The 23800-nt window shown below is 52.4% G+C and overlaps 1 protein-coding gene across 2 annotated transcripts in view; it reads right to left on the reverse strand.

Moving 5' to 3' along the window:
• The window catches only part of ADAMTS14 (ADAM metallopeptidase with thrombospondin type 1 motif 14), an 87899-nt gene that overhangs the window by 24457 nt on the left and 39642 nt on the right, over positions 1 to 23800 (reverse strand). Inside the window, exons 5-10 of one of the 2 annotated variants that reach the window (XM_025396975.1) lie at positions 9054 to 9137; positions 8190 to 8337; positions 6085 to 6190; positions 4430 to 4573; positions 3154 to 3286; positions 1655 to 1768 (exon numbers count right to left, since the gene is read on the reverse strand). In XM_025396975.1, the coding sequence (XP_025252760.1) occupies positions 1655 to 1768; positions 3154 to 3286; positions 4430 to 4573; positions 6085 to 6190; positions 8190 to 8337; positions 9054 to 9137 (729 nt within the window). Of the gene's footprint in view, positions 1 to 1654; positions 1769 to 3153; positions 3287 to 4429; positions 4574 to 6084; positions 6191 to 8180; positions 8338 to 9053; positions 9138 to 23800 lie in introns of both variants that reach the window. The other variant, XM_025396973.1, reaches the window with a different exon arrangement.

Below are 23800 nucleotides of genomic sequence, written 5' to 3' on the forward strand. Positions count from 1 at the left end.
CAGGGATCACAAGATGTGCTTCTGGGAGGCAGGCCAGCCATGTGGGGAGGTCTGTGCATGCAGCGGAAGGAGGGTATGCGTGAAGGATTCCTGGGTTTGAACCCCCCTCAGCAATACTAGCTATGTGTGGCTACTTTAGCTTGCTGAGCCTCAGTTTACCCACCTGTTAAGTGGGACTGTTCTAATATCTCTACAGGCCTTAGCACAGGGCCAGGAAATAGAGGAGGGCCCAACTAGAGGCAACTCCCTTCCCTTTTCCTGTAGGGTAGCACGAAAAAAAATGCGCACAAAGCTCTCTGGGCAAAGTTCGTCTCCCGAGAGATGAACTCAGTGGTTCTCAACCTTGGAATCACCTGGGGGAGATTTTACAACTTCAGATGCCTGATCTTCACCCCAGACCAACTGAGTCAGAATCACTAGGGGTACGAACTTTTGGAGGCACTATAAGAGGTGTAATTTACATACTATAGAATTCACTCATTTCAAGTGTGCAATGCAATGACCTTTCATAAATTCATAAAGTTGCCCGGTCGTCACCACAATCCAATTTGAGAATATTCTTATCACTCCAAAAATATCCTCTGTGCCCATCTGCAGTTACTCTTTGTTCTATGGGAGGGGTTTTAAAGCTCCCAGGATGATTCCAATGTGCAGCCCAGACTGAGAACCACTGATGAACTGTCCTGTGAAACTGTAACTGGGGAGGGTCTGGAACTTTGAAAACACCTGGGAAAACTTGAAAAGTGGAAAGACCTGGAACAGCTATAACCCCTCAAGGACCCGCCAGGCCAGGGGAAGCTCCATCCACCTGTGATAAGACAAGCCCCAGAGCCGCTCAGCGGGACAGGTGTGAATAGGGGGAGCCTGGCTAGGGCAGGAGGCAGGGGGCAGGATGGTGGGGTGGCCCCAGGGCTGGGCTCCTGCTGATGATGGGGAACCACCTCTCCTGTACTTGGCTTCTTCCGCCCTCCCTCACTTGCCTTGACATGAGTCAGTAACCTCAGAACAACTCTGAGGTTGTCAGGTGTTGGCGAGTCAGAAAACTTCAATGAATGGCCCAAGGTCACCACAGTGATCAACGGCAGGGCCGGGAGCAGAGCAGAGCTGGGTTTCAGACCCAGCCACGGGGTCCCCCGGGCAAATGAAGTCCTGGCACCCACACATGCATGAGGGAGCAAACACAGGACACTCATGAAGGTTGGTGTGGGGAGAACACGTGTGTCTCATGCTCAGCGACAGCATGGGGGTGGGTGAGTAGGCAGGACACACAGAGACTTCCCTGCATCCCTTCTCTTCTAATCACTCCCTGTGGAACCCCAACAAGTTCCTTAATTAACCTGCCTGGACCTCATTCTTCTCATTTGTAAAATGGAAGTAAGCCTTCCTGTCAGATGGGCTAGGAGATCATGCTACCCTCAGCCAATTACAGAGGCAAAGGACAGTGGGCTGGGAGAGAAGAAAGGGTATGAGTTTATGGGAAGACGCCACGTGTATGTACCCACACACTGGGCTCACTACTGTCCTTTAGCATCACCCCCAACTCATATAAGCACTTGGAGGGAGGGGTCAGGGTTCCCCCTGGGATCTGCCCTATGCCAGTAATGGATGCCCTGCACCCCAGGAGGGCCACTCCTGCTGCACACCCCACAGGTACCTTGCCGGGTGCACACTCCGTCCCATCCAGCGGGGGCCCCTTCTTGGTCTTGCAGAAGTATGGGTTGTCAGGGTGGCTGCACCACAGCTGCTTGCAGGGCTCAAAGGTCCTGAACTGCATGGCAAGGGAATGGGGTCACCAGGCTGGACTGGCTCGTTGTCCAAGGAGCAAAGGGCAGTGATGGAGAGAAAAGAGGGTGTGATGGGTGCAGGCACCCATGGCACTGCAGGGGAGGCAGCCAGAGCCCCTCACCTGCTTCAGGTTCAACTCTACCCCAAGTGCCAGCAGCCTCCAGGGACCCCTCCTTCCCCCAGGGCACTGAGAAAGAGCCCAGCCATGGCCCATGCTCTTGCCGTTCTCTCTCCAAGGCCTCCCTCCCCCGCTTTACAGAGGCCATTTGTCACTGAGCTGGGACTAGGGTGTGAGGCTCTGGGGAGGTCTAGGTTCACAGTGCCCCTGCCCTGAGCCCTGTGCACATGAGGAAAATTGAGGGAACTGCTGCTTTTCAACCCAGACCCCCCAGTACTCCGACGAGGCTGGGACTCCACCTCCCTGTAACTTGGACACCCAGCCGTGCCAGAGGTTGATGACTTTATGTTTCAGATTGTCCAGAAAAGCCATAATTTCCTTAATATTCCCTCTTATCATCCCCTGCCAGCCAGACAAGCATCCTATAAGTACAGCATTTGGGCCCTGAAATCCCATGTCCTGGTCCTCTGCCCACAACTCAGGCGCTTTGTCACACCACGTGTCCCAGACAGTGGGGAAGCTGTCCACACATGGTTGGGGGCACTCCCCATTCCGAGAAGGTGAAAAGAGGGCTGCATTCCCCAGATGGGTAGTATGAAACACTCGGGTCCCCAAGGCCTGCCCCCTTCAGAAAGCCCCCTACCCCTGAGATGGCCCATTCTCTGACAGCTCAGCCTGGGCCCTGGGTGGCAGCTGTTGGGTTCTCTCCTGGGGCACTCTAGCTGATCTCAGGCTCAGTGCTCTCCCCCTGCCCCATCCTGCAGGGTAGGGACAAAGTTATGCTCCCTTGTATCTATGTCCTCAGGCACAGGCAGCACAGGTGTGGAACTGACGCTCTGGAGAGAGGTGGTGTGCAGGTGCAGCAGGTGGGGAGTTAGACTGAAAGACCTGGCACATCGCCTGAGGGTGTGGAACCTGCTGCTCCACCAGGCCAGAAGCCCAACACCTTGTCTGAAATCTGGGCTTCCTTGCAGGGAATGAGCCCAGCCAGGATCCCATCAGGTGCCCACCCTCTCTGCTCTGCTGTTTCCATCTTTCCCAGGGCTAACGCATTCCCAAGCCACTGCGCCCACCTGCCCCCACAGGTGTTCACTCTGCATCCCTGCATGGTGCCTGGCACTGTGTCTGTGGGCCCATCACCAGGCCCACTGGCCAGCTGGGCAGAAGGTGCTTTATGAATGATCAGCCTGGGCCACAGAAGGACACTGCCCTGGCCCCCACTGCCTGGCAGAGGCCAGACGGCTACTTACTGCCAAGCAGGTCTGGTATCCACTGCCAAAGTCAAAGCGGCACTGCTCATCCATTGAGTAGTCGATCCCAGGCAGCTCTGGGGGCTGGGGCCAGGCAGGATCAAAGGGGTCATCGAGGAGGCAGTCATAGGAGCTGCCAGTGGAAACAAGGAGGGTGAGCCAGGCTGACAGCGGGAAGTCCCAGGCTTTCCCTTCCCAGGGGCTGGGGTTTTCATGAGCAAGCCCTGCAGGAATCTGCACCCGCTATCCCGTGCCCAGCGCTGTCTCTTCCAGGGAGGATGGGCTGCCCTGAGCAGCCCCCTCACTCAGGACCTCACTCCCACCAGTGACGATGTCTGGAAGGGCTCCATTTGCAGCCAAAGGCAAGGGTACCCAGACTGGGATTAGATACTCAGCTCGCAGCTGGATTAGGAGGTCATTTTGCCCACCTTAGAGGGACATGTTATGGCCAAGACTAATAGTTGATTCATGGACAATCTGAGGACTCACTCTGTACTGAAAGGAGAAAAACCAGCCTACCGTGCAGGAGGGACCCTGGACAAGCTGCCCTGGCCAGCTCCTGCATGGGGCTAGTGACCACATTTCTGCCTCCACCTGCCCCCATCTAAATCCACTTGGTCTCCCATTCTCAGGCCTCGAGGTCCTGAGTCTAACACTTGTTCTGTACCTGAACATCCTTAAAGACCCAGGAGCTGACCAGCCAGACCAGAATTGGGAGTGTGCTGCTGGGGCTAAGGATGGGAGTGGGGAGAGGAGGAGCTCCCTCCTCAGCATGCCCATTTCCTTGGGGCCTGGGGGAAAGCCACAGTAGCACTGTTCATCCATTGAGAAGTCGATCCTGGGCAGTCGATCCCGGGCTGGAACCAGGTGGGCTCAAAGGGGTCGTTAGGAGCCACTGGGGTTAGAGCCCCAGCCTCAGCCCAGTGGCTCATAACCTTCAGCATGCATAAGTATCACCTGCAATGCTTGATAAATCCTGATTTCTAGACCCAACCCCAGCAGAATCTAACTTACCATCATCCATGAGCCAGGGGGTCTGCATTTTTAATAAGAATTCTATGTAAGTGGTCACCTGAACACATTCCGAAACACTAGGCTAACCCACCTGCGATGCTAATGGGGTATGTTTTAGGCCAGGTTTGGCAGAGAGGCGAGATGAGTCACGGAAGAGTCATGCCGGGGGAGACTTAGGGAAACCAGCCAGCTGTGTGATGTCTGCTCAGAGTGGCAGATCGCATGCTCCCCTATCCCAGCTCTGAGGGCAGGAATAACCTACGGGAGGTAGCGGCTGAGCTCCAGCTTGCTGCAGCGGGACCAATGGAAGCGGTGGAAGGCAGCCTGCACCAGGGGCGCCATGACGCTGCCCAAGCTGGTCTCATCTGCGCAGCCATTCCCCTGACCATCATGCTCCATGCCGAGCCTGGAATGGGGAAGACAGAGGAGTCCTGATACATCCCAGGGGCTCTGCCCCAGGCAGGCAGGCAGGCAGATCAGCAGCAGGAGACCCTGTCCTGAGCTCAGATTGCTCTTCCTGGCCTCAGTTTCCCAACCATGCAGTGGGGAGGACCAACCCTCTCTCCAAGGCTGCTCCCACTGGGATTGGGCTCATCCTGCCCTCCAAGCCTTCACTCCTGCTGTTCACCACTCCCAGACACCCACCCCTTCCATGAGTTCCACCTATGTTCTTACAGCTTCCAAGGCCAGATCAAGCCCCACCTGGCCACTGGTCCTAGCTGTCTCACCTGTGGGCTCACGTCCACAGCAGGAGCCATCTATCCCACCATTAAAAACTCACAGTCATTCGCTGGCTTCCCACCGAGAGCCTTTGAGTGCAAAGACCAGGTTTCATTCAACTCAACTCAACCTCATTTCTTGTGCCCCTGTAGGTGCCTGCATCTTGAGCCTCTTCAAGACGCTGCAAGGCTGGGCACAGAGCTTTGCACATGGTAGGCACCTACTATAATAACAGTTTACATTTAAAAGTTTGCTCTTCACAATTAGTCATTAATGCCAAATCCCAAGAATTCTAAGTTCTTAAACATTCCCAGATGGCTGCATCTGGCTTTGACTGCTAGGTAGATATGCAGGCCTATAAGCTTGACCTTGTGTCTCCACAAGGAGGGGCTCAGCGGTTCCCCTGGTGTCAGCCCCATGTTCCAGGTGTGAAGAGGAGGTCTCACCTGCCTGGAGGAGCAAAGCTGGGATAAAATCTGACAGGGCTGATGGTGTCCCTTGGTTCTGCCATTGTGATATGGCGTGACCTACTGAACAGTAGCTCATTTGTGTCCACCCAGCATGTAGCCTCTTGAGGGCTTCTGTGTCCTGGCCTCCACTGCAGCCTCATTCCTAGAATGGGGCCTGGTGCATGGTAGGTGCTCAAGAAATACTGAATGAATCAACACACTCTAAACAAAACCCAAAGCCCTAAGATCAGGCAAGCCAGCCTCTGCCTGGCCTGCCTAAGCTCTAAGTGCACCTGTTTACAATGGGCTCAGGCCAGCACTCCAGTGAGTGCTGAGTATCAGGGTGGGCTGGATGGAGTCTTAGAAAGGCCTCAAATGTGGACGTGATGGAAGGAAGCCAGAGATCAAGACCACCCAGAGAGAGCAGCCCTCTGCATGTGATAGGGACACTGCCACTGACCCACCCAAAGGCAGGGCCACATCTGGTCCCCTATGGCCCTGGGATTTGGAGGCTGGGCCCAAGGCAGGCCCAGATTGCTACCCACGCCCCTTGGCTCCTCCCAACTCAGATTAGGGCCTCCCTCTACTGGCAACTGCGGGAGGCCATGCCTCAGTGGCAGGCCAGCTCCCCTGACACCCCCCAGGACACAGGACCAGGCCGAGCTGGGCAAAGTCTCCCACAGCCACAGAATTCCCTGGAGCTCATGGCACAGCTGCCAGTCCCGCCCACCCTGCTGCTGCCACTTACACATGGCCGGTCTCATGAGCTATCACGAAGGCCGAGGAGAAGCCATCCTCATGGTTGAGGGCACAGCTCCTCAGGGGGTGACACATGCCAGTGACGGGTGCATACCCTGCCGAAGAGAGAAAGAAAAGGTGGAGAGCGAGGTGGAGGGCAGGTGAGGCAGGACATGCTGAGGTCTGTGCCCAGCCCAGCCCTTTGGTCAGTGCTTGGAGCAGGGACGTTTCTGGAGGAAGAAGGATGCTCACAAAGTCCCACCTGCAGCCGAACAAACCTGGGCCAAGCCACCCTCACATCCTAGGGCTTGATGGCTTCCCTCTCGGCCTGCGGCTTCCCAGGGTTTATCAGCACCCCTCTAAACCAGAGAACACCTGGGCCTGCAAACACACTACTTCCACAAGGCCTCCCTCCAGTCCCACAGTCAATCAGCAAACAAGCTCGAAACGCTTTCTGTGCAGGAGTAGGGGGCAGCGTTATGTTAGGTACCACGGGGAAAACAGGGGACTCAGATCCGAGCCTACCCCTGACCCTGCAACACCCCCTACCCACCCATCGCCACAGCTAAAGAGCTGTGGTTTAGCAGGGAGATCATGCGACGAGGCATGGGCTGGAAGGGCTAGAATTCAAGGAGCAAGACAGGCTGCAGCAGGGAGCTGGAGGAAGGGGAAAGGGAATGGTTTGGAAGGAGTTGAGGGGGACCAGGAACAGCTGATGGAGGGCAGTGAGGGACAGCTGAGACAACTCTTCGGAGGTGGGGAGGACACCGGCCAAGGTGCAGGCAGGCCACACAGGAATCATGGCAGTGCAGGGGGGCCGGCACTGGCTAAGCACTACCATGCATGAAGCCTGTGTCCTAGGGGCCTGCAAGGTGGGGATAATGACAAAGGGCATGTCCCTGCCTAGGCCTGCAGTCCCCCCTCCATGTTAGAGGGGCTGAAATGTTCTTTTATTTGACATGGTTTGGGGAGTATAACAAGAGGCTGAGTGGGAAGGAGGTTTCTGGGGCCTCTGTTGTCCTGGAAAGCTGAGATTTGCTCTACATGCGATATAAGTACATGCTCTGTGTGTATATACATGTGTGTGCATGTCTGTGTCCATGTGAGTGCCTGTGCATATGTGTACATGTGTCTTTGTGTCTCTACATGTATGCAGTGTCTCTGTGTGTCTGTGTGTCATGTGTTTGTATATCTGTACATGTACACACTGGCTTATATCTATTTGCATGTATGCATGTGTCTGTGTGTACATGGGCCTGTACATGTGTGTGGATGTCTGTAAGTGTGTGTGTGTGTGTGGTGTGTAAAAACCACATTTGGGGCTTCAGTCATTCAGACAAGAAATCTTTTGGGTAGGCAGGGCTGACCAACTAATTTCTAGCATTAAAGCAGAAAAAAATAGAAAGCCTTCAACATGGAAACTGGAGATCCAGTCTGAGTCTCAGATCTGCCTCCTGTCTGCTAAACCACATGGGCAAGTCGCTTCACCACCTCATGGCTCAGTTTCCTCATATGGGTATCAAAGCTGCATGTTTGCAGAGTACTTACAGTTGTCAATACTCTGTCACACACATGTCATGCAGCCCCAGGGCCTTTAGCAGCCCTGGAATGGGGGGAGGCAAATATTGTTATGTTCCCCATTCCACAATTGGGAGGACCCAGGGAGATGAAGAGATCTTGGACCACTGGGCTAGCAAGGTGTGGAGCTGGAGGCAGAGCACAGACTTCCCGTTCTGCAGCCTACACAAGCCCCATCCTAGGTGTCCCACAGTCTGCAATGAAGACGAAGGACACAGTGTAGGGAGAAGCATCTTGAAGCCTATGGAGGGTCTTCCAGCAGCCAGGCTCTGGGACATTAAGCACAGGACCCAGGGCCTGACCACTCACAGCTGCCTGCAGCCTCCACCAAAATATCGGGGACCAGAGTAGGGACCCCTGTACTTCCCATAGTCTCCAATAAACCATTGCAAAGCTCGCCCCCAACTGTCCAGGTCCTGTCCCTTCAAACCTCCATGTGGTGGACCCCAGGGACAGCTCATCTGCCTCCAGGCCCAGCCTCTGTCTGCCCTGCAAGCTGCACACACCTGGCCATGGCAAATACAGTACCTTGCATACCTGAGGGCCCAAAGTCCTGCCGGGTGAGGAAGACAACATGGTCATGGTGCTCAGCGTGGCCGGGGTCCTGGCGCTGCTGGGAGTGTGCCCAGCGACACACCTGCTCCAGGCTGCGTGAGGGGTTCCCGCGCTCAATCAGGCTCAGGGACTGCAGGGGCCAGGAGAGCACCAACAGCCACATGGAGGGTCAGGGCCCTGGACACAGCAGGCCTCTCTCATCCCACTTACAGATGGGAATGCTAAGGCCCAGAGGACTGCAGGACCCACCCCAAGATCACCAGCTGTCCCCACTCAGCTGCTGCCGGCACACAGCCCTGCCTGCTTTCGGGGATGTTCACGTGCCATGGTTCAAGAACCATGCTGAGATGCATTTCTGCTGGGAACTTCACACACACAATTTCCAATCCCCTCAACTAACCTGCAAGGCGGCTGCTGTTCTGAGCATTTCCTCTATACTTTGAGTTCATTGTTTTATTTAATCTTCACAATAGCTCTTACAGGAAAGTTTGGTTGCTACCCCCATTTAATAATAAGTGACTGGTGGTCTAAGATTGCAGAGCGCAGGGCACCAGGGCTCAACTAGAACATGACTTGTCTCGATGGCCACCCCACTGTAAGCCCCAATTTCCCCAAGAAGAGGGATCTCCTGGTGATAAAGGTGTGGAATTATCAGTTTCTCAGATTGTAGGAAGCCATCAATCACTGCTTACCACCTCCAAAAGCTCCACCCCTGAAGCCACAATTCTAATAGCCTCAGGTTCTGATTCTGGAGACAAAGTTTCCTGGATGCTTGTCCCTCCAGCCCACACTATCGCTGGTCCAACACTCTGGCCCCACAACCCTTCTGCTGACAAGGTAGTTTACCTGTCGGTAGCCAACCATGATCAAGCGGACGAGGGCAATATTTATATGAACCCCCAGCGACTCATCGTGGTAAATCTCATCTACCTGCAAGAAGAAAATACAGTTTAAGGGAAGGAAACATTCATCACAGGCCTACTGCGTGCCAGGTACTGGGGCAGGTGCCTAACATACAGTAGCCAAACCATGACCTTATCAGGCAAGACACCTATCCCTACTTTACAGATAAAGAAACTCAGGCTGAGGGGAAAAAAGGATCTGCCCAAGGACATGCTGCTAACAAGCTGCAGAACTGGGATTCACATCCCGGACCATGTAATCCCAACCCTGAGCTCTTTCCACAAAGCCACAGTGTAGAGGGCCTGGTCTCAAACTCAGCAACTCTGACCAAGACTCATCTTTCCACGTCTGGAGAGCCTCTTCCAGACACATCACCTGGCTCAGGGAACCCCAGGCCACTCGCCCTAATATCCCTGTGTACCTTTCCAGTTGCCACTGGCATAATGTCTGCCCTACAGTGCCCTGGCCCTGGGGAGGCAGCAGTGGACACTCCTCCAGGAGACATACTCCAGGGCCTTGGAGCAGCAGCAGCACCTGGGAGCTTGTGAGAAATGCAGAGCCTTGAGCCCCACCCCAGGCCTCCTGAATAAGGATCTGCAATTGAACAAGATCCCCAGCTGACTGGCAGGCACAGGCAAGTTTGAGGAGCACTGCTCTAGACAATTCCTTTCTCTCACAGGCCCGGGACTGTGGGGCAGTGTCCTGCACAGCTCATCAAAGACTCCAGCCCTTCGCACTCCTCCGCCAGGAAGCTCCTGAACAGTGTCCATGAGGTGGACTCTCGGCCTCTGCTTGTCCACCCCCAAGGACAGGGAGCTCACCCGAGTGGTCCCATTGGATACTCCAGCTTTTTTGTTTTAAATAACCTTGTTTATGAATACAAAACACCTTACTAGAAATAAAAGTTGAAAACTACAAAAAAAGAAGAAAATGAAATCACCAACACTACTATTAGACAGATATATAATAACCACAGTTAACCTGTATCTTGCCACATGTGTACATGCATGCATCTTATTTTACAAAATTGGAATCATACTGAATATACTGTTTCTATGTTGCTTGTTTCATAGAACATTATTCAATACATTTAAAAGCTTAATCTCGACTGGGCATAGGCGCAGTGGCTCACGACTGTAATCCTAGTGCTTTAGGAGGCCAAGGCAGGAGGATCACTTGAGGCCAAGACTTTGAAACCAGCCTGGACAACATAGCGAGACCCTGTCTCTACAAAAAAATGCCACTGCCGCCGTCAGGGATGCGATGCCACCAGCCCAGTCAGGGATGCAATGCCGCCGGCGCGGTCAGGGATGCGATGCCAACAGAAGTGGAACCCAGCCTCTGCCTCCTGCCCATATGGCTTCCTAAGAGCTGGACCAGAGCTCCATGCATAGTCTTGCTCTCACTACTTCCATCTCCCCATGCCCTTCAGCCATCAATTCCTTTCCATTCACAAGCAAAGTGATCAACCTACAACCCACAAAGCAACCATTGTCCACCAAATGGAGAAGAGGAATAGCACTTCCAACCATACAGGCGTGAGAGTCCCATGGCAGGGAGTGAGCCAGGAGGGAATCAGGAGACGTACGCTTTGTGGGCAAACTGTGGGCAGCAGAAGCTGCATGCACTACCGATCCCCAGTCCCAAGCCACTTTCCGCAGTGCCCAGAACTGGCAGCTGCCCCAGTTCATGAATGGACGGACTTCACAGCAGCCAGCGTCAGGCTTCTGCCACAGGCCTTCCTGGCACCCATATCTGGATCCAATTGAGTAGCAAGACCAAAGACCAGCAGCCGCTATGGGAAAGCAGCTCCCCGCCAACACCCCACCACAAGGAACAATGCCAATGCCCATCACAAGAAATGACGATAGTCCAGCGAGCAGCAGGGCTTCCTTCCCAACCTCCTCCCCTCCCCAGTGGGAGTAAAGTGCTCCCATGCATAGAGACAATGTCCTCCTCAATCCATACACCCTAGACTTATCCTAGGAGGGACTTCAGGGTGGAGTGGGGGGCACTCAATCAGTCACACACACACATAGGCTCCCTGGTGGAATTCTAAACTGAGGAGTCTTTGCTGATTGCTGAGATGATCATAGATCTGCAGTAGGGTGACCCTTAAGTAATCCTTACTTCCCAGCCCCTCCAACACTGGATCACGGCCTTCCTTCTGTGCTGGGGTGGGTCTGTGTCGCAGACCTCCCTGAGTGCACTATAAGCAGACTAAGGACAGGATCACAGGCAATGCACGCTCTGCACAGCCCCATCTGTGCCCCACGCATACATATGTAAACCCATCGGTTATCCCGGGAGCAGGAGAAGAAAGGAGTCATTGGGACATTCAGCGGGGGCATCTGCTGGGCCTCTGGGCATCTGGAAATGCCCAGGGCTGCTGCCTTCCTCCACGTGTCTCTCCTGTAGGGCAGACCATGTGAATTGCTGCCAGAATCCTTCCATATTACTCATTTCTGTACCTCACTCAACAGGCCAAACCCACTCATCAAAGCCTCCAATGACCCTTGCTCCAATAGCTGCCATCTCCAGCTCAGGACACTGAGAGGTCCTTACAGCGGGACTGGGCAGGGGGCTGCTGCCTCTCTGAGCAGGAGATAGAATCACAGCTCAACTGTCCAACACTGGCAGAAGGTGGGGTGAGGGCCCCTGATGCCACCTCCCACTCCCTGGTAACTGGCCTAGATACAAATGCTATGTAAACAGAAAGGGACAGCCCATCTGGAGATACCACTAAGAAGCAACTTGAAACCAAGGGCTTCAGGTGCCTGGTGTTCTGAGGTCTGCAGCACAAGCCCCCCACCCCCACCACCCGGCTCCAGGATCTAGAGAAAAGGGAAACAGTGTCTGCGCAGGAGGGCTCAGGGAAGTCTCAGTGGAGGAGCTGGAATGATCCCTGGACCAAGAAGGCTGTGGGCCCTTAAAAGGAGAGGGGCAGAGGCTTGCAGCAGGGGAGAGGAAGGCAAGAGCCACATGAAGCCACCAAGAGAACTCCAGGGTCACTGGCAACCAAGACAACTAAAGTCAACTGCTTTGGTCTGAATGTTGGTGTTGCCCCAAAATTCGTATGTTGACATCCAACTCCCAAGGGAATGGTATTGGAAGACAGGGCATTAGGGGTAATTAAGTCATAAAGGCAGAGCCCTCCTGAATGGGATTAGTGTCCTTATAAAAGAAGCCCCTGAGAGACCCCCTCACTCCTTCTACCATGTGAGGACACAGTGAGAAGGCACCATCTGTGAACCAGAAAGTGGGTGGGCTCTCACCAGTCACCAAATCTGCTGGTGTCCTGATCTTGGACTTCCCAGCTTCCAGAACTGTGAGAAATAAATTTCTATTGTTTCTATGCTACTCACTTAGGATATTTCGTTACAGCAGCCCAAACAGGCTAAGCCATCCCCCTCCATCTGACAGGGAATTTCTTCCCAGCCAGCGCTCACATGTGCCTAGTAGTGGGGAGCTTTTCATCATTGGAAAGTTCCCTGGGGCAGGAGCCCTGTTCAGCCTTCCCACCCACGTCCTCTGCTGGCCTTCAGTCTCCTGCTGGAAGTTTCACTGAGCATGTCTGCTCCCTTCCTGGGGACAGACTGTGATCTCAGTCTCTTATGGACTTCCCTCGAAGTATACCTCTGTCAAAGAAAATAGAGATCACTTACCAAATGGAAAACCTGAATTAGCACCATCTAAGCACCAAGATAAAGAAACCATCAATCTAGAATCCTGAACTCACAAAACCATCTTTTAAGGACCATGGTGAAATGAAGACATTATCAGATAAACAAACACTGTTACACAGACACCACTAAAGGAATGTCAGGGAAGACGGAAAATGATCCCAAAAAGGAAGCCTAAAGCACAAGGAGAAGTTAAGAGTTTTGAGGCTGTGATAGAAAAGGAGCTCGGCAATGAGAAACAGTTGGGTCTTTTCTTATACTAAATAAGGATGATAAAAATAAACTGCTTTTATTTTATTCCCTTTCTCCCCCATTAAAAAAAGGTAGAGTTAGCCCTTCCATTCCAAGTCCCCTGTTCCAGTCCTCTGGGGCCCTGGTATGCTCATCTGCACACACCCCTGCCATCCCCAGCCTTTGAGTAGGGACCTCAGCATCTTTGATTTGGCTCAAGCTGCCTGAGGCTTTGCATGGGCCAAGGAGGTGGCTGGACAAGGCTGCCGTGTCTGGTAGAATTGCAGAGACCATGTGACACATAGCACCACAGCCAGGACCCCAGCTGCTCTGGAACACGCACAGGCGGCTCGCTGACAGGCTCCAACCTGGCTGTGCACCCAGGGCCTGGCCCTGTCTGCCTTGGCCCTCCATGGCTGCCTCCCAAATGCCAGAGGTGAGGCCAGGGAGCTAGCTCAGGGGAGATCACAGATCGCTTCCCATGGTTGGGCATGAGGCAGGATGGCTATAAGGCACACCCACAGGGCAGAACAGAGAGTGTGTCCAGCTTCTCTGCTTCTCACCTCTGCGCCAAGTTCAAAGTCACCTCTGCCAGGACCCCTGCATTAGGATTCAGTACCACATATTGACCTGAGATAACCACTGGGTATGTACCAGAAAAACAAGCAAAGGTCAGGACTCTCTCTGGCCAAGGGGAGAAAAAGCAGCACAAGAGAAGATGGTAGAGGGTACTGGGATCAGAGGGAGGGAGGCACCTCTACTCCCCAAGCACCTACTGTGTGCCAGGCACTGTGCCGAGGGCTTGGCATACAACCTTACAACCACCTTATGGAGAGAGGAATTATTCCCATCTCATAGGCAAGACATCCAAGGTTCAGAGAGGGTAAGTAACTTGCCCAAGGCCATGCAGCTAGAAGTGAGAATGCCAAGAGTTGAACTCAGATCTCTGTGACTCTTAGGCCCCCTTCCTTAGCCACTACATTCAGCTGCTGTCCAGAACTAGTTTCTGTGGCGGGGTGGCTGGGGTGGGCTTTGTCTGGCCCAGGAGAGAGAATGAGGAGAGTTTACAACTCAAGAAGGCTGTAAAAGGTCCACCCACCGCTTGGCAGCCAGGCTCAGGCAGGTATTAAACAGGGAGAGGTGGAGGCCAGTGCTGAAAAAGACCCTGGGGGTATTAAGCCCACCCGCGCTCAAACAGAAGCGGAACGGAGTGGTCTCATCGCCACTAATGGCTGGCACAGCCCACAAGCGCCTCCCCACATCACTTTACTGAATCCTCATGGCGAACGGCCTGGAATTCCTATTATTCTAAAAATAAACTTTATTTTAAAATAACTTTAGATTCAGCTACAAGTTGCAAAGATAGTACAGAAACTCCCCACACCCAATTTATTCCAAATGTTAACATCTTCCATTACTATGGTATGTTTGTCACTGTTAATGAACCAATATTGACACACTGTTATTAACTAAAGTCTACATTCTATTCAGATTTTTCTAGTTTCCCCCAAATGTCCTGGTCCCATCCAGGGTGTTACATTCCATTTAATCTTCCTGTCTCCTTATCCCCTCTGCTCTGTTTCTTCTCTGTGACAGGTTCTCCCGCCTTCTGGTTTTTGATGACTTTAAGTCTTAAGAAGCACTGAGCAGGTATTATGTGTCCTTCAATTAGGGTATGTCTGATGGTTTTCTCATGGTTAGATGGGGGCTACAGGGGAGGAAGCCCACAGGGGTAAGGTGCATCCTCATCAGGCCATGTGAAGGATGCATGATATCAGCATGACTCATCACTGTTGCTATTGGCCTTCATCACCCGGCTGACGGAGTGTTTGTCAGGTTTCTTCACTGAGAGTTACCCTCTGCTCCCTGATTTCCAGACCGAATTCTTTTAAAGAAAGTCACTATGTGCGGGCCACATCTAGGAAGTGGGGAGTTAAAATCCACCTCCTTGAAGACGGACATGAATAAACTGGAATTACTCTGCATGGGTGATTTGTCCCTTCTTTGTTTATTTATTCCATCATTTATGTTATCAGTATGGACTTTTATCTATTTTACACCTTGGGCTATAATTCTCTGTGATTTGTTTTGTGGCTCAAATTGTCCTAGCTTTGGTGGTTGAGAGCTCTTTGAGTTGGCTCCTGTGTCCCATAAACACACCCCCATGGTTTGGGGATTTGGGATTTGTGTTTTAACACTTCATTACTTTCTGGCTCTAGGAGGTGCTCCGGGGTCATCTTGCATATTCCCCGCCCTAGTCCCAGAGTCAGTCGTTTCTCCAAGGACCTCTGAGGAGAAGGGTATGCTATCCCTGTTTTCAGGGATACAGGCAGGCCCAAAGGTATACAGAAGCTTGCCTGAGGACAGCAATCATGGTCAGAGGACAAGCCCAGGCCTCAGAAAACCTGACCTGCTCATGCGCCTTCCCTGATCACTTACTGCCTCTGAACCTGGGCAGATGTGAGCACCATTGCTTGAAGACAGAGGAACGGCCACAATGACCCCTCCTGTCCTTTCTCAGTCCTCAGGAGACGACAGCAACATGGAGTCTCAGGCCCTGGACCAGCCCTTTGGCGCGCAACCCTGGCCCTTCTCACAAGGCACAAGGTGACTCTGCAGACCACGTGCTCCAGCCCCCAGCGTCCCCGAGACACATGCTGCATCCCATTGAGTCCAACAGGCTCCTCTTTTTCACGTTTACAATCACTGTTGGCCAGGAGGCAGCCCAGGTGTGACTGTCACTGCCAGTGCAAGCAAGAGCCTCTGTCATTCCTGGTGGCTTCACAACCACAGCCCTCATCATTTCAGGTAACAAACCATCAGAGGCAGGAATGTGAATCCTGGGTGTTGTCTGAAAACGTCCCATCGACACCTTGCAGTAAAATCAATATGGCTCCAGCATCAAATCCACAGGATGCTGTCCGTAGGTTCTGTGAAAATCCAGGGATGCCAGTGGAGCCCTCAGGTGGCACCACCCCTGCTCTCGATGGCAGGCAGGACAATGCCGCATGGAAACGTCATACACTGAGGACGATGCCGAAACATGACCTGCAAGGGCACTGCTCTGAATGTGAAGAAGTTAGGGGAACTCCTCGCCTGTTCATGTTGCCTTATCTGTGTGTATACAAGAGTAACATATGATAGGCCAGGCGTGGTGGCTCACGCCTTTAATCCCAGCACTTTGAGAGGCTGAGGTGGGTGGATCACGAGGTAAGGAGATTGAGACCATCCTGGCTAACGCGGTGAAAACCCATCTGTACTACAAATACAAAAAAAATTAGCCTGGCATGTTGGCAGGCACCTGTAGTCCCAGCTACTTGGGAGGCTGAGGCAAGTGTGAAACTGGGAGGCGGAGCTTGCAGTGAGCTGAGATCGCACCACTGCACTCCAGCCTAGGCGACAGAGCAAGACTCCGTCTCAAAAAAAAAAAAAAAAAAGAGTAACATATGATAAAGACCTAAGTCTAACTGAGGTTAAACGCTCTCTTCTAGCTGGGTGCAATGGCTCACACCTGTAATCCCAGCACTTTGGGAAGCCAAGGCAGGCGGATCACAAGGTCAGGAGTTTGAGACCACCCTGACCAACATGGTGAAACCCTGTCTCTACCAAAAATAGAAAAATTAGCCAGGCATGGTGACATGCAGCTATAATCCCAGCTCCTCAGGAGGCTGGGGCAGGAGAGTCACTTGAACCCGGGAGGCAGAGGTTGTGGTGAGCTAAGATACCACCACTGCACTCCAGCCTGGGTGACAGAGCAAGATTCCATCTCAAAAAAAAAAAAAGAAAAGAAAAGAAAAAAAAAAGCTCTCTTCTAATAAGTCTACAGTGCTAAGTGATGAACAGAATTTCATTGTTAACACTTTTTCGTTCTTAAGGACATAAAATAATGGGGTATCTGACCGTCAGTGTGATCTTAGATTTGGTGAAATATGGTACACATGTGAACTTGTCTGTGTGCACACATCTAATTTGGTGTGGTACACATGGGTGCATGTATCTATACAAACACACCTGTGTTACACATGTGGGTGATTAAACATGGTACAGGTATATGCATGTGTGTGGATACCCATATTATATATGTACACACATGTGCATGTGTGTGGGTACCTGTGTTGTGTGTGTACACATGTGCATGTATGTGGATGTTTAACAGCAATATACTACTACCTATAGTCTGAGCTCTCTGCCTTCCCCAGCCCTCCAGGGCTGACCCTCACAGTAGGCAGAGCTGGGTCTGGTTTACCTTGGGTTGGGACACTAAGACCTCACCAAGATGCCATGCTCAGGTGTGCACACACAGACAAGTTCACATGTGTACCATATTTCATCAAATCTAAGACTCCATGACGGTCAGATTCCCCATGATTTTATGCCACGGACCACATTGGTAGGCCCTGCCTCCGAGGTCACTAGGGAGGTGTTTAATGAGGTCTGGAGGATGAGGCTGCTCTCAGGGGAGTGGAAGGAGAGCGCTGAGTCTCCTGACTTCTTTCTCAGTTGCTGCAGGCTCAGCTGCTCCATCTCCCCTCTCTGCCAAGCTCATGATCATGCCCTATATTTTAAAGGGCTGGTGTGGGTTCCAAGTGAGCACTTTTAGCTGCCTTTTAATCGGCACACCTCTTAAAGGTGTGGCTGTCTCTGGAGCTCCCTGGAGCCTGCAGGCTGGTCTGGGTGGTGCTCCAGAGATCCGGCTGCTCAGCCCACCTCATGCCCAGGCTGCGTGTGCAGAGTGGCTCCAGGGTGCACAGGGATGGACCCACCCAGCCCAACAGAGTCTCTTTCACAAGCCCACAGTGCTCAGCATTTATCCCCCACAACCTATTTGTGAAACGCAGTAGCCTTGACGTCCCAGACTGGCAGCCTGTATGTAAATAGAGGCAGTGTGGAGGCCTGGGAAGGTCAAGCTCTGCTGCTTCTCACCACTGCATGGTCTTACCTCTTGGAGCTTGACTCTGCTCATCTGTGGGTGTGGAGGAAACAGCTTGTAGAGGCAGGAGGGTGGAGGGAAAAACAGACGTCCAGGCTTTGAAACCAGGCCTGGCCCACAGCATGTGCTCGATCAACAGCATCCATTAGTTTAAAACTTATTTCAGCCAGGCACAATGGCTCAGGCCTATAATACCAGCGCTTTGGGAGGCTGAGGCAGGAGGATTGTTTGAGCTCAGGAATTCAAAACCATCCTGAGCAACATAGTGAGACCCTGTCTATATATATCTATATTTTTAAATTAAAAATTAGCTGGGTACAATCAGCCATGCCTGTAGTCCCAGCTACTTGGGAGGCTGAGGCAAGAGGATCACTTGAGTCCAGGAGGTCGAGGCTACAGTGAGCCATGATCGCACCACTGCACTCCAGCCTGGATGACAAAGCAAGACCCTACCTCTAAAAAGTGTGTGTGTGTCTCTCTGTGTGTGTGTGTGTGTGTGTGTGTGTGTGTGTATTTGTGGAGTGAGATGCTGTCCATGAAAGCAAAAGTGCTGTGTGAACCATAAAACTCTCTTCGCAGGAAGGGTGCTCACATCACATATCTCTCGCACCAAGATTCCCAGCACTCCTCCTTCTGTGATGCACATCGTTCTCTGCCCAGAGGGTTTGCTTTGAAAATTCCTGTGTGTGACAATTGGAACTAATACCATAGGTCAGGGGGTCTCAATCTGGCCAGTATGGACAATTTGACGTGGATGAGCTCAGTTGGGGGAGCTGTTCTGTGCATTTTAAGATGTTTAGCAGAATCCCTGGCCTCTACCAACTAGATGCCAGTAGCACCCCATCCCCTCTAGCTGTGATAATCAAAAAATAGCTCCAGATATTACCAAATGTCCCTGGTTAAGAACTACTGCTTGGGTGGGCGCCATGGCTCACAGCTGTAATCCTAGCATTCTGGGAGGTCAAGGCAGGAGGATTGTTTGAGGCCAGAAGTTCAAGACCAGCTTGGGTAATATAGTAAGACCCTGTCTCTACTAAAAATTAAAAAAAAAAAAGAAAGAAAGAAAATTAGCCAAGAATGGTGGCATGCACCTGTGGTGCTTGGGAGGCTGAGTCAGGAGGATCCCTTGAGCCAGTAGGTTGAGGCTGCAGTGAGCCATGACTGCACAGTGGCTGGGTAACAAAGCAAGACCCTGTCTTTGGAAGAAAAAAAAAAGGCTGGGCACCTTGGCTCACACCTGTAATCCCAGCACTTTGGGAGGCTGAGGTGAGCAGATCACTTGAGGTCAGGTGTTCGAGACCAGCCTGGCCAACGTAGCGACTCCCCATCACTACTAAAAATACAAAAATTACCTGGGTGTGGTGGCATGCCTGTAATCCCAGCTACTTGGGAGGCTGAGGCAGGAGAATTGCTTGAACCCGGGAGACGAAAGTTGCAGTCAGCCGAGATTGCACTACTGCACTCCAGCCTGGGCAACAGAGTGAGACTCCATCTCAAAAAATAAAATAAAATAATTTTTAAATATAATAAATAAAATAAACTTTAAAAAGAACTACTGCTTTACAGTGAATGAGTTTTTTTTACTTTTAGCAAAAGCAGTTTTGGGGAACAGACATAAGAGAAGAGAAAAAGACCAAAAAGAGAGGGAAGAAGAGGATTGTCTGCTTCCAGTGTCAAGGAGAATAAGCTCCTTAGAGATTCATCTACCCAAAAGCAGAATGTCTGGCAAAGCCATACTCTCCATCAGCAGGAAAGCAGTTTTTGTGGTGTTCCAAACCAGCCTTTATGATGGATGTGTAACGCTTGTCAAGGGTAAACAAAATGCCACCCTTCCAGGCTGAGGCCGCCAAGGCCCTGATCTGACAGCCAACTGCGCCAAAACCTCCCAGGTCTAAAAGGGGAAGCGAGCTCTTCTACACAGTCCATCTGAGCAGGCCCCAGGCTCAGAAAGGGGCTCTGAGGCAGGTGAGAGCTGGTAGGACCCTACCATTGGCAGAGGTGCTAGCCAGTGTTGTCCCAGCAACCACCCCAACATCTATATATTGTCAGTCAGGTGGAGCCGGGCGGCGGGTGGAGGTGGACCAGGCACCTATCATCCAGACAGGTTGGCTGCCAAGAGGGTTCCTAGAGGAAACAGAGACTGGAAGCTTCTGGCTACAACCTGGCTGGGAGGAAATGATGAAAGGGCCTCTCTGTCTCTCTTCTCACCCTCCCTGTGCTCCAGCTCCAGGGCCTAGGAGGTTCCCCCATCTCCCCATGTCCAAAGGGGTCCTTGCCCCAGAGAACTGGTCCATCACCCCTGGGCCAGGAGAGGGCCCTGGGAATGGGCAGATCCACCTTGGATGCCACCACGGGGAGCTGTTCTCATGCCTCTTCTTTACGCCACAGTCCATGCTGCTGCCTCCCCAGTTATCCCGCCACACCTGGATGCCAGGGAGGTCTCTGCAGGCTTCTGTCACCTGTCACCACACACCTGGGTCTCCTTCCTCAACCCTGCCCCCACAACCCTGCTGTGCTATCTGCCACCCTATCTGCATGCCCTCCTCTCTCCGAATTGCCCTCTCCCTCAAGGTAGGCTCAGCAATGAGCCCCTGTAGACACCCCTCCTCTCTCTACAACCCCACAGGGACAGTATCCCCTCTAAGCTCCTTGGTACTGGTACCATTCTCCATGGTTCCCTGATTATTCCACAGGACTAAGGCTTGTTTTTGCAGCCAGACCAAAACTTCTAGGACGGGAGCCTCTGTCTGTGATACAAGGCACACAACGGGTGCTCACTAAATGCTGAAAACAACTACCCCTTTATGCTTCAAAGTGCTCAAATGGTTCTCTAGTCCTGAGATTTGAAGAAGTCTTAAGGAAGATGACCCAGTATAGATGGGGAAACAGGCACAGAGAATGACAGCACCCAGCAGCGTGTGCGGAAAGGTTGAGGGGGTAGCCTGGTCACATCATCTGAAGCTGCAGGAATATCCACAGCATCTCCCCAGGTCAATGCAAAAGACACATGGAAGGCAGGGCCACCCAGACTGTCCCTCCAGCTGCCGCTGACAGCAGTGCCCGGGGCCTCGTCAGATAACTTTGGGTGCTTCACTAATGGCTTCTGCCCCCTCCTCCCTGGGTTAAGAGCACAATGGGACTATCCATCCCAGGAACTAGATCTCCTCTCTCTGGTCCCGCCAGCCCAGACCTGGCCCCGGAAATCAGGATCAGAAATGGTCACAGCAGACAGGTGCTCCAAGGGGAATGCAAAGGCAAGCTGTTATTACTGGCCCCATGGAAATCCCCTAAGGGTATTCAAGCATCAAGCATCCTAGCCGAATAAAAGCTCCCACACAATGGACAGGATGAGCTGCTGGTCCCCAGGGAGGCAGACTGTCGGTCCCCATCTGCTCACCTTCCCTTGCTGGGAAGTTTGGCTGTCCGTCCTCCGCACCTGTTCAGGGGAAGCCTGAACCCCATACCGTCCACATACCCGTGATGGCAGCAGCAGGTTTGCACTGTCAACGGCTCCTTTAAGCCACAGTCCATCTCAATGCTGTGAGCCTCTCTCCCCAAGAGGAACTGGGCTTCCCTCAGAGGAAGCACTGCCTCAACTGTGCCCCTCACCCATCCCAGGCCCTGTCTGTTCCCACATTCACAGGGCAACCCAGCAGTGAGCAGAAGACCCAGCCTCTAACGGCCTTCCAGAACTTCTGAGAAGATCATTACTCTCCTCACCCACTTTCTGACAGGTTGTGGGGAGAGGGAAGGTAGGACCAAGACTATCCAAACAGCAGTCTCCAAGGCAGGCCCTCGTGGCCCGCTCGTGGCCCCGTCTTCAGTGGAAGCTGACAATGTTCCCCGGCCACAGCTTTGAGTCATGCATGAGTCAGAGGTCAAGGGTCAAAAGTCAGAACGTGTTAATTTGACCAAGAAGGTTAGAATGGGTCACTGAACGTCTCTTCCTCCAACAGTAAAGTCCTAGGGACATCGGGGGAACACCAAGGAAGGAAGATAAGTGGGCAGCTGGCCTCCACATCGTGAACATCAAGGGCTCAGAGAGAACTTCCCACCCGCTCCTGCCACCATCCACGTGGTCTCATAGCTCCAGACTGGAGGGCTTCCCAGCCCCTTCTGAATGCACCACGTTTCAGGCCAGGCCAGCCCTGGAATGCCAAGTTTCAAAAGTACACTTTGCTCAATGGAAAGAAACGTCTCAACTTATAGCCCATCGAAAGACCTCTTCCGGTTTCCGAGGGAAACTCCTAAATTCTGCCTGGGGAACAAGCTCCCGTCTACTCTCCCCACTACCTTCCAGACTTCGCTGCCTTCAGCTCTCCACCTCAGAGGTGGGTTTCACTGTTTTTCCCATAGCCCCAAAGAGTATCCCCTCCACCCTCACCCCCGTCATTTGAGCTGACTCTCTTAGAACCCTTATCAGGGGCTCAGACCAGGCCACCCAGTGGGTCTGGGAGGGGCCTTGCTGAGGGCACACAGTGCCCAGAAGCCACACATGTGGAGCCCCTCGCCAAGCAGAGACCGTAGGAGCTGGCACAGGTCACGGCCCCTCCAGGACATACATGCATGCAAGCACTCCATCTCCTGGGGTCCTTTTCCCAGCCTGTGTGAGGGCCCATTTGGAACCCCAGCGTTAGGATACAGATCAGTGTAAGCTGAAGACATCTGAAAGCCAACAGATGCAGAAAGAAGCCTTCTCAGCTTCCCTTAAAAGCAGCAGCATCTGGGAAAGAGGTTGTTGGAAATCCCCTTAAGGGAATTTCATGGTCATAAAGACAGAAATACCACTTGACCCTGCTTAAGTAAACATCACAGACTTCATCTCCCGTCTGTTCTCCTAAAGACCCACCTGTCTTTCCTAAAGACACCTTTCTCCCTTCTCCCTTTCTCTCCCTATTAAGCTAAGAATATAAGCCCCAGGTTTTGTTTGTTTCTTTCTTTTCTTTCTTTTTTTTTTTTTTTTGGAGACTGCAGTCTCCCTCTGTGGCCCAGGCTGGAGTGCAATGGCCCGATCTCGGCTCACCGCAACCTCCGTCTCCCGGATTCAAGCAATTCTCCTGTCTCAGCCTCCTGAGCAGCTGGAACTATAGGCACACACCACCACACCCAGCTAATTTTTGTATTTTTAGTAGAGAGGGGGTTTTGACATGTTGGCCAGGCTGGTCTCAAACTCCTGACCTTAGGTGATCCGCCTGCCTCAGCCTCCCAAAGTGCTGGGATCACATGCATGAGCCGCTGCACCTGGCTAAGCTCTCAGTTTTCACCACCCCTTTGAGGTACTCATCATAGAGTAACCCTATATACAAGGAACTGGCAAATCAACTCTTTTCTCCTGCCAGTCTGTCTCTTTCAGTTTAACTCACAAGCCCTCCAGAACTGAACATAAGAGTGTAGGGAAAAGCTTTTCTGCCATAACAGCTGGGTCACCAGCCACGGACAGCACCAGCTGGCACCAGGCCTGGGGAAGAGTGTGAGCTCTGGAGTGGACACAGCAGTGCTCAGATCCCAGCCCCGTGGCCTACCAGATGGGAGACTAGCAAGTTACAGCCTGTCTCTGTACCCCAGTTTCTATGTAAGGACATTGAGGCTACTCAGACCTCTCGTAGGGTTATGGGGAGACTTATGTAAATGAGGTAGAGTCTACAAAGAGTCTGGCTCCCTCCCAGTGGTTGCTCAAAAACAATGCTAATAATTTCCACAATGATATTCTTTTTTTTTTTTTTTTTTTTTTTAAATTCTAGAGACAGGGTCTTACTCTGTTGGCAGGGTGGAGTGCACAATCACAGCTCACTGTAGCCTTGACCTCCTGGGCTCCAGCCATCCTCCCACCTCAACCTCCTGAGTAG

The sequence above is a fragment of the Theropithecus gelada genome, chromosome 9 (assembly GCF_003255815.1).
Source record: "Theropithecus gelada isolate Dixy chromosome 9, Tgel_1.0, whole genome shotgun sequence".
Lineage (NCBI taxonomy): Eukaryota > Metazoa > Chordata > Mammalia > Primates > Cercopithecidae > Theropithecus > Theropithecus gelada.